This window comes from Athene cunicularia, assembly GCF_003259725.1.
Source record: "Athene cunicularia isolate RWA chromosome 17 unlocalized genomic scaffold, athCun1 chr17_part1, whole genome shotgun sequence".
Taxonomy (NCBI): domain Eukaryota; kingdom Metazoa; phylum Chordata; class Aves; order Strigiformes; family Strigidae; genus Athene; species Athene cunicularia.
In genome coordinates, this window is record NW_020799122.1 from 3111746 (window position 1) to 3127746 (window position 16001).

The 16001-nt window shown below is 56.3% G+C and overlaps 2 protein-coding genes and 1 long non-coding RNA gene across 4 annotated transcripts in view; 1 reads left to right on the forward strand and 2 right to left on the reverse strand.

Moving 5' to 3' along the window:
* GPSM1 (G protein signaling modulator 1) overlaps window positions 1-10958 on the forward strand; it is a 57918-nt gene extending 46960 nt beyond the window's left edge. For both annotated transcript variants that reach the window (XM_026860545.1, XM_026860546.1), the window contains 3 exons: window positions 5444-5603; window positions 8346-8554; window positions 8884-10958. In XM_026860545.1, coding sequence (XP_026716346.1) covers window positions 5444-5603; window positions 8346-8554; window positions 8884-9072 — 558 coding nt within the window. In that variant the 3' untranslated portion in view covers window positions 9073-10958. The remainder of the gene's footprint in view (window positions 1-5443; window positions 5604-8345; window positions 8555-8883) is intronic.
* Window positions 10868-12357, reverse strand: LOC113486526. Its single transcript, XR_003399600.1, has 2 exons — window positions 12112-12357; window positions 10868-11530 (listed from the first exon to the last, which is right to left on the reverse strand). It is a non-coding gene; the product is annotated as an uncharacterized LOC113486526 (long non-coding RNA).
* A 2267-nt stretch (window positions 12358-14624) lies between these two features.
* DNLZ (DNL-type zinc finger) overlaps window positions 14625-16001 on the reverse strand; it is a 1758-nt gene continuing 381 nt past the window's right edge. Inside the window, exons 2-3 of the mRNA XM_026860648.1 lie at window positions 15577-15716; window positions 14625-14906 (exon numbers count right to left, since the gene is read on the reverse strand). Of these exons, the coding sequence (XP_026716449.1) occupies window positions 14735-14906; window positions 15577-15716 (312 nt within the window). The 3' untranslated portion in view covers window positions 14625-14734. The remainder of the gene's footprint in view (window positions 14907-15576; window positions 15717-16001) is intronic.

Below are 16001 nucleotides of genomic sequence, written 5' to 3' on the forward strand. Positions count from 1 at the left end.
CCTGCTGGACCTGCGAGGTGAGGGTCTGGGGTTGTGGTTGTGTCAGTGGAACTGGCCCCCACGGTGGGTTCCTCCGAGACAAGGTGTTGGGGTGATGCAGGGATAAAGAAAAGCCACATGCAGGGGACTGGCAGGCATCAGGACGGAGTGCTCCCAGCACTGGCCGACACCACCACCGCCCCAGCCCTGCTCCTGCCTGCTGAGTTTGAGGTCGGCTGCCTTGGAAAGACAGGAGGTAAGCAGTTGTGATGTATCTGGTTTATAGAGGGAGAGACAGATAAGGCATGGCACACGGGCGTAGAAGCGTTGGGATGAATATTTGCCAGGCCCTGGGCAGATAAGTGCCTGCTAGATCAAGGGGTACAATTTTTCTAAGGCCTTTCTGCAGTCGAGAGCTTGGCCCTGGGGACTGATTGCTGGGTCCTGTCCCAACTCTGCCACGGCGGCACTGCAGGACTTGGTCAAGTCACTTCATATCCAGGTTGTCTCTTCCTTGAAATAAGGCGAGGAGGAGGAGGAGGAATCATGGTGGACACGTTTAAATGCCAAGGCAGCACGCTCTGAGGGAGTAACGGTGAAAACTGCTGTGTTATCCCTGAACCTGCTGCCATCCTCACCTCGTCCCTGACCTGGCCCAGACCTCTTTGAGCAGCAGCTCCTGAGCTGGACACTTTGTGCCAGACCTGCCGGGGTCCATCCGCTGCCGAGCAGGTCCTGCCCGCAGGCAGGGCAGCGCCGTGCCCCTCGGAGGGCTGGGCAAAGCCAGTCTGAGTGGTCCTTGAGCTCAGCAGCTCCTACCCGCATTCAGGGCAGGTCTGCAAGAAGCTGAGCCTGGAGGAGAGGGAGAGAACTAAAGGTGCCCCGAGGGGACACCAGCTTCTAGAGGAGAAGCTGATCTGACAGAGGAACAAGGTTTGGCCCTTTGGGTAGCTCACAAGAGCATCTGTTTGGTTTGGTGGGCGAAGCTCCCTGCAAAGGGAACGTTTCCCCCATGCCTGTGAACATTTCACCTTTCGGCCTGTGGCAGCGGCAGGATTTGCTGGGAGACGTGCCGTGGCTTTGCCAGCACAGGAATCAGCTGTGGTCCTTGGGAACCTCTGGAGCCCCGTCCCAGAGTGACCCAGGCACGTGTTGTTGCGTGGCCGTGATCAGACAGGCTTTTGGTGGGGCTCAGCAGCGAGTGCAGGGGGAGCTGGACCCCACCCCGGCTGCCGCCCTCCCGGGAGCCCTCCGGCTCTGCCCGAGCTGGCCTCAACCCCTGCGGGGCAGCAGGAAGCTGTGGGAGAAGCCGCCGTCAGCAGAGCTGTTGGGTTGAGGGCATTTCTACCACAGGTGCTGGTGCGCAGCAGCGGGTATGGGCCGCTCGGGTGTCGAAGTGAGAGTGGGGCCAGGGGGCTGCCTGGGAGCTGGAGCAGAAAGCCACGGCCCTGCGCCAACCAAGGACCTGCTGCTGCTGGCCCAGGATGTGTGTGCGCCCAGGCATCAGGACCCCCGATCTGCCGGCCAGGGAGCACCCTGCCCTGCTCCGCAGGACGCCGGGGACCCCAGGCATGGGAAGACCATGTAAAACTAGCACAGAAATAATTAAAACGTCCTCTGCCAGTCCCGGGATGGGACTCGGGAGCAGGACAGGGAAAGGCTCTTCTCTGCAGAGACCCCGGTGGGCAGTGGTGTCCAAGGGTGGAAACACTGCAGGGTGTTTGTGGGCTGTTGGCTTCACGAGGTGTTGGGGAGCTGGAAAGTGGTTTAGTTCTTGCAATTAGGGCTTCTGTATTTGTTTAATGGCTTTCCTGAATCTGGGTGAAAATGGCCAAGGGGGTTTAGGCACAGGACTCTGTTCTTGTTTTGCTTTGCCTGGGATTGCTTCAGCCTTGGCCTTGCCTGCGCAGCCGGAGCAGCCAGTCCGAGGGATTTCCCCATGAGATGCTGCTCTGTGCCCTGCAGTCCTGTGCTGGGGGGCAGCGCCAGGCAGCCCAGGACCACCTCGTCCAGAGACTGTGAAAGATTTTATTTAACACAGTGAGAGTTTATCACACTTGTGCTCCACGAGGCAGTGATGGGCAGCCTGGCAGAGGCAGGAGCTTGGGGCAGCCCCAGCACTGGGCTCCCCCGACCCACCCTGAAGAGCCGCTGGTCCCGGCTGAGCAGAGGGGCTCCCGGGGGGGGCACAGCTGCAGGGAGAGGGGAGAGCGGCAGCAGGTTCCCTGTCCCTCCCTGCAGCTGCTCTTTGCTGCCTTTCCAAGGCTTCAGCTGTGTTTTCCACATCCTGGATCCAGCCTGGCAGGTTAAACAGCCTGCTCATCCACCAGCAAATAAATGTATGCAAAAGCCTGGATGCCTTCCAGTGCGGGAGGCCTGTTTCAGGTGAGTCCTGTTCCCAGGCTGTCTGTAGCCAGGTTGCTCAGCTCTCCAAAGAGCTGGCAGTGTCCAGGTAGAAATACCACTCGCAGAAAATGGGAACAGAGCTCTGACCCCACAGATGGGACCTCCGCCTGCCCGGGAGCTGGAGCAGTCTCCACGCTTGTCCTTGTCCCGGCGTGAGGAGAAGGGGGGTGTGTGTCGGAGGGCGAGTGTGTTTGCAGCCAAAGCTGCCCCAGGGGGGATCCCTGCAGTGTCAGCAGCCCCCAGGTCCCCCCGCCCAGTGCAGAGGGGGCTGGTTTGCCTCTTTGCCCATGATGGAGTCTGGCTGACCGGAGGAAAATCACAGTTGGCAGAATCTGGGCAGTTGCAGTGCTAGAGGCAGGGGATGGGGGGTGAGGCCAGGCAGGGGCACCAGCCATGGGGCAGGAGGTGGTCTTGGGGCTGGAAACCAAAGCTCTTGCCCAGGAACCATTGAGGGATCTGGGGCTTGGCCCCATGGTGACTGGTTGCTGTGTGTCTGTGCTGTGGCAGGACCGTTGTCAGCCCCGTTAGGGGATGCCCTGGCTCTCGGGAAGCCTTCTGACCGACCTGCCTGTGCCAAGCCCTGGGCAAGCACAGCTCGGTCGCAGATGGTGGCCCCCAGGGTGCAATTGTGCATCCATCTGCCCTCTCTGCTCCTTCCTTGGGGCTAGGAGCAGACTGAGGGGAGGGAGCCAAGCGCTCCTTGCCTTGTCATATTTGGGCATTTTAATTAGAGAAGTGCAGGTCTGGGGCAGCACTGGAGGGAGCCTGGTGTCAGCGGGTGCTGCCATGGGCCCTGCGGCACCCCCAGTCCTGGGCTAGTGCAGCACGTGCAAGCCCTCACACTGGCCCGTGGGCACCGTACCGGGAGGCACCGGGCACGCTGCCAGCCCTGTCCCACACTTCACACGCACTGGCTGCTCTTCCTACTGATTCAGAACGTCCTTTCCTCTCCCAGGCACGTTTTGAGCAGAGATCCTGACAGGTGAAATCGCAGGGTCCCTGGCAGGATGCACCTCAGGGGAATCTGGTCTCTGCTGGGAGGGAAGCCCCGAGCTGGGGGCTCTGACCAACGCGCTGCCCGGCTGCTCCCTGCAAGGCAAAACTTCTCCTGTGGGCCCACGATTGCTCTGATTTACCCTCTGAGGTTGCAGGGAAGCTAGAGGGAGGCTTGGTGTGAATGAGCCGGCTTCCTCCTCTAGCCCGAAATTTAGGTCACGCAAACCAACACAGCAGAGCTGTGATAGATGTAGTTCATCCTGGGTTCAAGCCCAAGCAGGCTTTGGTTTCCAAGGTGCAACTGTTGATGGTTCGGAGGGTCCGTCTGAGCCGCCGTTTCATTAGCGATTGGCACGTGGAAAGAGGTGAGAGGGGTTTTTCCCCTCCCCGATCAGCTCCCACATTGCTAATGTTCCTCTCTGGCCCGCTGCTAATTTTGACGCTGCCCTAAATAGAAGCTGAGTGCATCTCATCTGCTTCGCTTAGCATACAGGAAAATTGTTTTCCTTCATTTACTGAATCCAACTTGCAGCTTTAACCCTGTCAGCACAAGTCTCTCCCTGTTGCAGACCTCCCTTGGAGGGCTTCGCCTGCCTCTGCCCCGGCGAGGAGCTCCCTGATGGGAACTGGGAATGGCACCGCACGTGGTAGGAGAGGGAGGGCTCCCAGGCCGCCCGGTGTGGCCACCAGCAGAGGTGGGAGAGGGGCTTCGCTTCAGGAGCAGCCAAGGAGATCCCTTTCTCTGCTGAAAGGTCTGGCCTCTGGGCCGGCTCTCCCTGTGCTCTCTCCGGCAGGACCCAGTGCCCCTTCCCAGACTGGCCTTCCCCAGCCCCGTGCTGGAAAACAGCTCAGCACAGGCAGATGCAGTTGTAGGAGTTCTGGGTTGGTTTCTGTTGTATCTTTTCCAGCAGCTGGTGGGACCAGCTCAGCACACAGGGACCCTTCCTGAGCCTGGCAGATGCCCCTCTTATCACTGTCTAATTTTATATCCCGTTCTGAGTAGCTCCTTGGAAAGATCTGCTGTTCCTGCTCCATCACAGGACTCTGGGTTCCCCTCCCAGCTCAGGGCACGTGGCCCATCTCCGTGCTGGAACTGGACACAGCACAGCGCGTTCGAAAGGCCGTCGTGAGCGTGAACCCTTCTGCGGCACGACTTAAATATATCACTGCCTAGTGCAAGGTGCTTATTTGGGGCTCTTGTGCAAGAACTGTTTTCCTGAAAAACTTGTAATTTTGTGGCATTTGCAGCTCGGTGACTGTTAGAACAGGCGGTGTGCTGAGGACACGGCAGCACCAAAAGGAGGCACTGGGGGTGCAAGGGGCAGCGGCCTGCAAAGGTTAAATTTAGCTGGTTAGAAAGGACGGCTGAGCGCTGGGTGCCTGAGCTGGAGCTGAGCCTCAGCTGGACACACAACAGCACTTCAGCCAGGGCATCCACACCCTCCCCTCTCGTCCCTTGCACTCCTGGCCGTGGTCTCTCTCTGAGCCCACCCCTTCGCCAGCCCAGCAGCTCCTCTTCCCCGCAGAGCAGCGCTGGGGGGATGCTGGCCCCTTTCCTCCCCTTTCAGCTTCCAGTTTGTTCCGAGTGCTCAAGGCTCTGTGCAGCCACAGAGGCTGCTCTGCGCAAGGCTCGTCTGCTCTCTGGCAGGAGCCCAGCTCCGGTTTGGGCTGCAGAAGTGCCCAGAGCCTCTGGAGTCAGCCCCAGCATGAGTGAAGCTGCTGGAGGGGCTGCAGCTCGCTGGCGATGTCCCAGTCTCACAGAGCAGCTCCTCACCCCGCTCCCACTCAGGGGTACCTGTGGCACAGGGGATCTTCTGTGGTCCCATCCAGGAGAGGGTGGCATTAGATTGTCCACAAGAAAAAAAAGAGAGAGGTTATTGAGAGCCAGGAGACAGAGGGACCAAGTGGCAGTGACCCCCGGCAGGCTCCAGGCCTTGGCAAACCTCTGAAGGGAGCCGGAGGGGCCCCGACGTGTCGCTGAGGCCACGCCGGATGGAGCGACGGGACACGGGGAGTTGTTTGGGGCGTTCTGACTCTCTTCTGTATTTTATTGTCTTTTCAGAAAATCAACCGGACCCCTTCGGATGAGGAATGCTTCTTTGACTTGTTGAGCAAGTTCCAGAGCAACCGGATGGATGATCAGCGCTGCCCGTTGGAGGAATGCCCATCGGAGGCTGCCGAGGCAGCTGCCACACCGGTCCCTGCCCTGGAAGAACGGATATGTAAGCACCGATGCGTTTATAAGTGGCTGTTCCTGTGGGAGCGATGCTGCTCCCGTGCTGTGGCCAGCTGTCGTGGTTTTACCATGAATCTTGTGATGTTTTCCCCAAGCTTCATCTCTCTGAACTTAGCAGTGCTTTGGCAATCTCCGTCATTATTTAAGGAAGAAAGAAACATTCTTATGTTAATGGTTGCTGAGGGAAGGGCTGGAGAATATGAACTAAGGCTTGGAGAGTAAACTAGCATGAGAAATGTAAAATATACTTGGGACTTTTTCAGTACAGATCTTCTTTTGAAGGTCTGGCCTTCTGAACAGTGAGGCTGGCACGAGGAGTTCTGCCTCTGCCAGCATCTCCAGGAGGAAGATGTTGTTGCGTATTACTGGGAGACCTTGTAAGAGCCTGGGGGGCTGGGGTGGGCTTTCACAGGCAGGTTAAAGTATCACCAGTTCTTCTCATAGCGTTGCCATGGAGGAAAAACTTCTGGATTTCGTATGATTCTTGGATGCTGTGGTGATAGGCGCTGTGTAAGAACGGAGGGGCCAGGAGGATGGATAAACAGGAGGAAGCTCCAGCAGGCAGACAGCTAGCTCGCCCATAGGAAGAACGGGGATAAATTGAGGAAGCTGTCTGACAAATAGATGGGACAGGAAAGGCAGGTTTAGGTCTGTGTCTGCACTTCGGTTTTGTGTCTTCTTTTTTATGATGCAGTGTTGAGGTCCTTTGTTTAAACCGAGCTGGAGAGAAGCACTAAAATGTGCAGGTCACACTTGCACGCTTCAGCACTGCTGCAAACCTCAAAACCCTTTGAAACCCTCAAAACCCTTTGAACTGATGGATTTGTTGGTTTTCGAAATGGATGTGAGGTACAAACAGGAGAGGAGGAGACCCCCGACATCCCTCTGAGCACAGCAAGAGCCGCAGCATGAGGCCGCTCGGAGCAGCGGGTGCCAGGAGCAGGGGCTGGAGCGGCAGCGAGAGCAGGGCGGTGCGGGGGGGTCAGGCTGTGTCAGAGGGCAGGTTGGCTCTGAGGTGAGCAGGTTTTTACCTTCTAAAAATAGGGTGGGAACGAGCATCACTGTTTCAAGATCCACATTTCTGATACAGAAGTGCGTTTGGCTGCAACAGCTGTGTGATTTAGGAGAACAAGTTTAAAATACAAAGCTTTATAAAGAATGTACAAGTAGGCACATGTTCTGTTCAGCTCTTGTTTGGGCTCTGAGCCTTTTGGACACGTTATTTTCAAGGTTTCTTTGTGAGCTGCAGGGGAAGAAACTCATCTTTGCGTCAGCACTGAGATTTGTATGTATTTCTGCAACTCCACGAGCTGGGGCTCTAAAACGAGCACGTCGTGTTGGGAGGCTCGGGGCACCCTCTGCTCGAGTGCTTTACGCTCACTGGGACGGTAACACCCATCGAGCCACGTTTCTTACAGTTTTCTTTTACTTGTCCCTGTCCTGAGCGCAGTGTCTGTTGTTCAGGAGCCTTTCATTGCACAGCAGCTGCCGGGAACCAACAGGCTCTTTCCACTGAGCGCTGCCCAGGGGGTGTTTCCAGGGCTGGGGGGCGGCCTCGATCACTCTGATCAGGTTCTGGCATCGTTTCTGGGCTGTGTTGGAAAATCTTCCCTTTGTCCCGTGATCGATGCGACCGGTGCCGGGCCCGACGGATCCTCCAGCACACCGTGGCTAGAACACACTGGGCATGCTGGGAGCCTGGATGGGGGGCAAACTACCCCCTCCAGGGCTTACAGAGTGTACATTATATGTACAGGTTCTGAACTGGGACCCCCTGACTCCAGCTCAGGCTGGCCCAGCCCCACAAGTGTTTTTTTTCCTCACGGTGACACAGGTCCTGCAGCTCTGTGATGGGGCTCACAGCTCTGGAGCTGGCCTAAAAAGGCCGGGCTTCCAGGGGCCTGGGACGGGTTTGCTGCCAGGTGAGCAGCTTAGCCAGGCCGGAGCGGTGCGGGTTACCTGCCTGTCCTCCAGGGAGAAGCGGTACCGCCTGTCCCCGAGCCTACGAGCACTCAGAACTGCGCGCTCGCCCGCAGTTGCCGGTGGCATTGCCCTGGCGAGGTGCAGGTTGGCCCCTGGCAGAAACCCGAGTGGAAGCGGCGGCAGAAGCTGCCTGTAGCGCTGGCAGCAACAGCACTAACGTCGGGGCGCTGGGTCTTCGGTGGCATCTTGGGTGTCCTGCCGGGGCGCAGGAAGGCGCCTGGAGCCCCCGTGGGAGGTTCCAGCAGCACCAGACGTGTATGTGAGGTTCTGCTCTCTCCCCGTCGGTGGCAGGTTTGCTGCGGGAGGCCGCTCTGGAGCGGGCCGTGCCCTTTTCACGGCCCAGCCCTGTAAAGCAGCCGTGTTTGTTCGCTGGCCGGGGGTTGTGCTGGAGGCAGCGCAACCCTGGGGAGTGGAAACTGAGGCTCTGCTGAGCCGGAGCTTTTCCGCTTCCCCTGGGCAGGGCAGGGCAGAGGGTCCCACTGAGGGGAGCTGGGGGCAGGTGGGTTTTGCGCCCTGTAGCTGGCGTTGCTGTGGTGGCGGGGGTTTGCTGGCTTGTGTAGCTGGCGCTGGCGTTGCTCCTGCTGCCCGGGGTCCCGCGGCTCAGCACTGGGGGGGCCCAGCTGCGTGACGAGCCCCTGGGGGCCGCAGCCCGGCTGGCTGAGCAGCAGCTGGGTGAGGGGAATTTGGGCTCTGCGCCGCGCGGGCAGAGCCATGACCCCAGTGTGGCTCCTCTCCCCCCTCACAGCACAGTCCTCCCTAATGGCGTCTCCGCAAACGGAGGAGTTCTTCGATCTCATCGCCAGCTCCCAGAGCCGACGGCTGGATGACCAACGCGCCAACGTGGGCAACCTGCCCGGCCTGCGGATAACACACAACAACATGGGGCACCTGCGCGTGGAGGGGGATGCCCAGGAGCCCGGGGACGAGTTCTTCAACATGCTCATGAAGTGTCAGGTACCGACACAGGCTGCCAAGCTGGAGGGGGGAGACTGGATTCCCCCACCTGAGCAAAAACCGTCCCCTGATCCCCCCCCACTGCAATCTGGGAGGGGCCGTGGTCAGTAGTTGCCCACCCAGGGCACCCAGGCAGGCGCTGGGCTTTGCCTCCCCCCGCAGCGCCCGCACCCTGTGCCGGGTCACGGCTCCCCCGCAGCGGGTGCAGCACTGCACAGGGGGAGCCTGTGCCCTGAGCCCCCCCCGGGCACTGGTCCCAGCCCTTTCCATCCCGGGCAGAGCTGTGGTGTCAGGGCTCAGTCCTAAGGCCTGTTCTCCTCCTTGCACAGTCCTCCAGGATCGATGACCAGCGCTGTGCCCCCCCAGACTCCATCCCCCGCGGCCCCACCATGCCGGATGAAGATTTTTTCAGCCTCATCCAGCGTGTCCAGGCCAAACGCATGGATGAGCAGCGGGTGGATTTGGCCTCAGCCCAGGAGGAGGCAGCAGAGGAGCAGCAGAGGCCTGGTTCCAGCTAAGAACTGGGGTTTGGCTTGGGGAGGGAGTTGTTTTGGTTTCATTTCTGTTTTTAAAAAGGAAAAAAAAAAAAAGTGTAGGTGGTTTCAAAGCCAAGTGTCCCTACGCTCCAGGAGCTGCCCCCTCCCCAGCACAGCAGGGCCCAGCTGCCGGGGGACGGGTTTTAAACAAGGGGGTTCTTGGGACATGCGGCCGCTGTAACACCGGGCACAGCATGAGGGAAGACAACTTTGGCAGCCCCTTTGCTGATCACCTAAAAATCCAGAAACTTCTGTTGACGGCCAAAGGAGGAGCCCGGAGTGGGTGGTTGACTCCAGCCTGGATGTCTTTTATTGCCACAACACTTCTAAGTTAACAGGGGAAGGGAAGAGCACCTTTTCCATTCTGAAGCCCTCCTGTCTTGCCTGCAGAACAAGGTGACACAAATTGCTCTGGATCCTTCCCTGGAACATCTCGCTCAGATCTGTTCTTCCTGCAGGAGGAAATGAGCCCAAGTCAGAGGCCACACCAGTCCTTTTAAACCTCACCCCAGCCACAGTCGTGGTCCTACACACCTTAAAAGTTTATTTTAGGTTTGCTGAGGCCTCTGCAGCGAGCCCTGTGCCACCCCTGCTGCTCCCCAGCCACAGAGCTGAGCCAGCGCCCCCCAGCAGGGGCAAAGCCTCGCTCCCCCCGAGCTTTACTGAGCTCTGGTCACCTCTAGAGAACAGCCCTGAAGCAAAGCCCAGCCTCTGCCTGGGACAAAGCCTGAGGGGCCTGTGGGGGCAAGGGGTCCTCTGCCTGTCTGCTCAGCACCGGGCAGATGGGGGCAACTCACCTCTGAGGGTGGTGCTGAGCCCCCAGCCCCGGCAGGACCGTCCCAGGTGCAGGTGAGCACGCCCGAGGCCGGCGTTCAGCAGGGACCCACTTCAGGAGCCAGCAGTTTTCTGGCCAAGGACTATCGGGAGAGCAAGTGGAACCAGCCCCTCCCTCCTCCCCGTGGGGGTCAGGGCCCTTCCCTCCCCTCGCTTCTCCCCAGACCAGCGCCCCACAGGCCCTGGCTCTTGGCGCAGCACCCCGGTTCTGCCCCCTCTGTCTCCACACACGGAGCCTCCCGAGGGCTCCAGACCTGGGTGCTGGCTGGGAAGTCGGTTCCACCCCCAACACAAGCCAAGAGTCTCCATTTACTTTCATTCCTTCTCCTCTTGGAGCAGTTGGAAAAGCCAAGCCCAGAAGGAGGGGAGCAGGAATCTTAACTTCAAGGAGGTGGAGTATTTTTTCTTTGCTTGACCAGATCTTGGACTTCAGAAACTCCAGTACCAAGTCTGCCAAAGCAGATATGTTCCTTTAGAGAACAAATCAGCACTTTCTATTTGAAATGCATTTGATGGAAACATTTCCAACCAGCAGTTAAGATTTTTTTTTTTAGACCAGTGATGCTGCTCATCGGGCATTTAACCTGCCTGCACTGACCCTGAGGAGGGGGAGCTGCGTTCTACCTGCTGCCAGGGAGACTCACCTGCTCCAGGCTGCCTGGCTGAGGCCCGGCCTCCTCCCTGGGGCTGGCAGAGCTCTGCCCCAGCTCCACTTTGTGAGGAGGAGGAGAACAGTGAAGATGAAGATGATGATGTGACCAGCTGCAGGCTCGGGCCTGTGCAGCTCTCGGCCAGGTGGTGAACTGGAATCTGACCATTAAGCTTTCAGAGGTGTTAATTATTTGCCATATACTTGAATGTATGAGCTTATTTATTTTTTACATGTGCATTTGCTAATGTCATTTTAATGGGGAATTTCCAACCCACAGGTACTTTTTTTTCTAAAAAATAATCTGCCAAATGAATTAATATATTAGAAATGAATACAGCGCAAGGGGAAGGGGAGGTTGTGCTTAATAAATATTTGTGTCTAAGCTTCAGTGACAATTAATTTCCATTATTTCTTGGCCAGCCTGCCTGCTTTGCTGACCGCTGCCCCTGGGAACGGGGCTGGGGGTCTCGTGTGTCAGTGTCGAGGGTTTATGCCCCCACCTGCCTTAAATGCAGAGCGTGGCTGTGGCCAAGGGGCTGTGACAGGGACACAAAGCCCTGAGCATTCCCTGCCCCGAGCAACAGCCCAAGCCTAGAAGTTACCAGGACGACCAGACAGACCCACAGCCCTGCAGTGTCCCAGAAAAGACCCGCTTGTCCCTGCTCGAGGCGCATGGCCGAGCCTTCCCTTTCAGCCCTGCCCGGGGGCTCCGGCTCAGCCCAGTCTCGGTGCCTCGGCGGCGCCTGGCCCAAACCCCAGGTCTTGTTTCCCCATTGGCAGCTGCCGGAGGAAAAGGGCAGCGAGCGCCGCCGAAGCCCTGGCACCAGCCCTGGTGAAGGTACTCACAAAGCAGCAGGCAGCAGCGCTCGCGCGTTCCAAGGCGGCAAGCGTGAGCAGGCCCTTAGACTTCGCTAGAAAGTGGCTCTGAGAGCGGCAGATTTTGGATCCTGAGCCCTGTGAGGATAAAGCCAAGTCACAGCTGGTCTTCCCACGCCTGACTAACTTGTGCTGGCCACTGCCAGTCCTGGTCAAGGATTAATGAAGAGCCACCAGCTCCTTCTCCTCAGGCAGTCTTGTGCCTCTTGGGGCCTGGATGCAAAAAGTTTGGTGCTAGTAGTCTCTGTGTGTGACTTGGGGACAACCCTGCCCCCAGGTACACAGATTCCTAAGAAGAGGTGAAACCCTTGTGTGTGTTGGTGTCTCACCCGCTGTCCCCGTCCTTCGCTGGGGAGGGGAGCACACGCTCTGCAGTAAACACTGTCCCCTTGAGAGCCCCTGGGAGCAGAAGGTGACAGCTACATCGCTGTCCAGAGCCACCCTGTCCCCTGCAGTAGCAGTCAGTGGCCAAGGCCAGCCCTCTCCTCTCCCAGGCTGCAGATGGACATGGGACTGCCAGGGCCGAGGTGCTGATCTCTGCTGCTCGGCTCTACATGTGCCCCGAGAGGCACCTGCAAGCCAGGGCTGATGGCAGGCCCGTGCAGAGTTTTGTATCGCTCTTCTGCCGAGTCAGGCCAGGGCTGCATCTCCACACTTACCTCAGCCCTCCCCAGGGCCTCGTGCTGCTCCTGCTCCCGCCATCACTGCTCTCCAGCTGTTGGACAGGTGCTCAGCAGGAAGGGATCTGCTGGCCCCGAGCACCCAGGCACTGCACATCTCAGTCTGGAGTTGGACAGATTCTGGCTGCTCTCCATAGCAACCTCCTGGGACTCTGCTAGGCCGGGACACGGCCTGTGGGCTAAGTTAACTCCTGCTCGGCTTTGCAGTAAGGCAGGGCCACGCTTGCAGTGGGCTCCTCCTAGACAAGGCACGCTCACCTCTGTCCTCTTTCAAGAACAGACACACTTCTCTGACACATTTGTCAGAAAAACCCACTTCAAAAGGGAGCACAAAATTCCTTTTATACCTGCAACCTATGAGCAGCAAATCCTTCTGTATTATATGCAAATTCCCTCTCCCAGATAAAAGCCCCAGAATGTTTTGTCATGAGAAGCAACAGCTCGGAAAATTGGCGTGCCCTGTAATCTGCTGCCTCCTGTTCTGTCCAGATGTTGGCCTGAACCTTCAGAGAAGCAGCAAAAATACACCCCCCTCCAGCCCCCGCTGTGGGTGCTGCAGGGCCAGGCACACTGTCCTGCCTCCACAGCACCCGGCACCAGAGGACGCTGGGCCGAAGGAACAACTACATTCTAGTTAACAGCCATCACGGATGGATTTTGCGACAGTTTTTACTGTAATGCAGCAAAAACAAGCCCCACCTTTCTTTAGCTGGGGCTCAGTAACAGGTAAGAAAGGTAAGGAAAACAGTACAGAAAGTCAGGTTGTAAATGTACCGTTTCCAAGGCAACACGGATCCTGCAACAGCTGCTCAAAGGCATTAGTGCAATGGAAGCAGAATGTCGATTTTCAGGTAAAAGGCACTAAAAATCTTCCAGCAGAGTGCTAATACGCGCCAGCGACTCACAACGGGGTGAGCACGCAGCAACGTTCCAAGATGCAAGACTCCTGTTTCTTAATTATTTCATCTCTGGCATGGGGCGTGCTGTACTTCACTGAGATCTGAGCACTCACAGGGATGAAGTTCCTGACCTCAACACTGCCTCATCACTCTGAATTTACATACCAAGAGGAAAACAAGACTGTTGTCCTGCCGCTCCCATCCAAGCTTATGCCACAACACGCATAAAATTACTGTCAACCCTATGAACCAACTCATTACTACTCATTAACACATGCAATACTCTCACTGAATACTTCGCTGATTAAGGACACAAACACCTGGACACGTTGGGCTTAAAGAACTGGGTCTGTTCAGCCCTGAGACGCAAGGGCTAAGAGGGATTGTACTGCTTTCTGTAGCTGGCTAATGAGAGGACACAGGGAACAGAGACAGGCTCTCCTCAGAAGTGGATGGTGTTCAGGAAGAGGGTAACGGGTGCAAGCTGAAATGCAGGAAATTTCAGTTAGGTGTTGGTTTTGTTTGTTTGTTTGTTTTCACTATGGGATTGGTCAAATACCACAACACAGGTCCAAAGAGGTGCTGGGATTTCAATTCTCTGAGATATTAAGACAAGCCCTGAGCATCCTTATCTAACTGGACCTTCTTTGAACAACAGGGTTAGACTAGAAACCTCCAGACACCCCTTCCAACCTGAATCATTCTTTGATTGCAAGTTTAAAACCAGAAGAAAGCAGACACTTCACTGTGCTTCAGGCTAACAGACCTTGAGAGAAGTTAAGCTTTCATGCAGGCAGAGGAAGTAAGCCCTAACAAATGCAATATGATCACCTCACTGCCTGGTCCATCACTACCCGAGCATTATATGCTGGTAAACCCCGACATCTTTCATGTATTATTATTTTTTTCTCTAACTGATCTTAACACACAGCAGTGGCGTTAATAAGCACCTCAGTGTCTATCAAGTAACTCCAAGACAACTTTCTAGGTGTTCTACTTATCTCCGACATGCTTCACTAATACTAATTTTGCCTTCACGCCATCCTCCCCCTCCCCAACCAGGCAGTTGCATAACCCCAACACCGCTCACCGACTCACCGCCCGAGCGTGGCGGGTTGGGGATGACGCTCCCACCAAACCCGACGGCTTTCAGCCCTGATGCGAGGGGCACAGAAGCGAAACTCTGGAAGATGACACGGGAAAGAAGAAAAGCAGCACACGACTGCAGTTAAGAGCTACAGATCTGACTCTCCGCAGGGTCCTTCAGGCTCTGCAAATGCACGCAGGGCGGGGTGGTACCTCCTCAGGTGGTACCAGTCACCTCGTTTGCTCTGCAACCAGCTGGTGCCACACACACCTGGGCCAGGCCAGGAGTCATCGCTAAAGCCTCCAGCCACAGCTGCACCTCCCCAGGCCAGAGCACACGGACTGGCTCCCCACTCAGCAGAGAACAAAAAGGGCTCCTGGCACTGCTGAAGCCCCAAGACTTATCTTAAATTCAGTAAAACAAGCATCAAGAAAAATATCTACGCTCCATCTCAAAGAGCATTAGCCTGATCAAAGGCAGAACTACACAAGACAAAGACAACAAGAGAAAGACCAATGCCCAAGTTTATTTTAAACACAGAAATTTCCCATTGAAATCAGAGAATAAAGGTTAAGAGTCTCTCTTGCCATCAGCAGAACGACACAAATCCCATTTGTCAGGTCTGTCCCTTGCCGCCAGTCTCAGGGGGGGCTTCCCCACCTTCTCCCTCCATGGTCTGGCCTTGAGACCCGGTATCTGCCGAGCTTTCCAGAAGCAGTTCCAAGGCTTCCTCACCAGCCACACGTCTCACCTTCTCCCCTTTGGCTGCCAGGATTTCCTCGATATTCCTTAACAGCAGCGATTTGAAAACCAACAGTGACACCACAGCAAAGGCCAGACCTAAGAGTCGAGCCCAGGCTCGCTCTCACACTTTGCTCTCAGGATTAACACTACGCAGCGAAGCACACAGGAGCATCACCACGGTATTTCTCCACAAAGAGTCTGGAAAGCAGATAAAACCACCCAAACCTTCCAAGACTATTTTCATCCATGAGGATCAATAATTTAGTAATTACAGCTAAACAGAAATGTTCAAAGGTATCTGTTGGGAGTTAGAAATCACTGAAATTCAGCAGCAGATGAGCTGACACCTTTGAAAGGCTTAGCCAGGGAAACCTAGCGGGGATCTAACAAAGCCCGAGGGAGAAGAGAGGCCCACACGCAGTAATTCACCTCCTGGCACTAACAAGGATGCCTGTGCATCACCCAGCTTCTGTTGCTGCTGCTTTACACCATTTATTTGGATGCTAGGTAGCAACGGTCAAATTGCAAGAGATTATAAAACGCTGGTTGTGTTAAGCAACCAGATGAAACAGAATTAAACCCATCAAAAACTTCGGTTTTCTATGAACCCCATTTTAAAAGCATCAAAGAAATAACGTATCGGCTCGGGAGGATCCAGCTGTAACTCAGCGGTCCCTTCCCATTCCTCAGCAAGAGCCCTGCCGGCACACCCACCTCTTTCCTTCCAGGTCCGAAAACCAGCCCAGGTTATCGGCGATGACATGGTGATTCCCGCAGCCCGGACACTTCACTATCACCACCCCGTTATGGTAGGCTAACTTGGAAATTGTCTTTGCTGATCGGGTCTGGCAGACCTACAAAGCAAACAAAACGGATTTTATGACCACAGCAACTGCAGGTTCTAAACCTTTTAAAAGAAAAGCGTTGTATTTACCTGATTAAAAGGTTTCCTTCCCCCTCCCTCAGCTCTAACAATTGCAAGGCGGCTTTGACCGTGTTACGGTGGTTTCGTACTAACGTGCTCCACGGACCGGACCCCGGCGGAGGCCCCGCGCCCCGGCCGGGGGGTCTCTCCCTGGGAAGAGCGTTGGTATGAAGTTAGATAGTTGCTGTATCTCACTTTGTTTGAACGCTTTGGG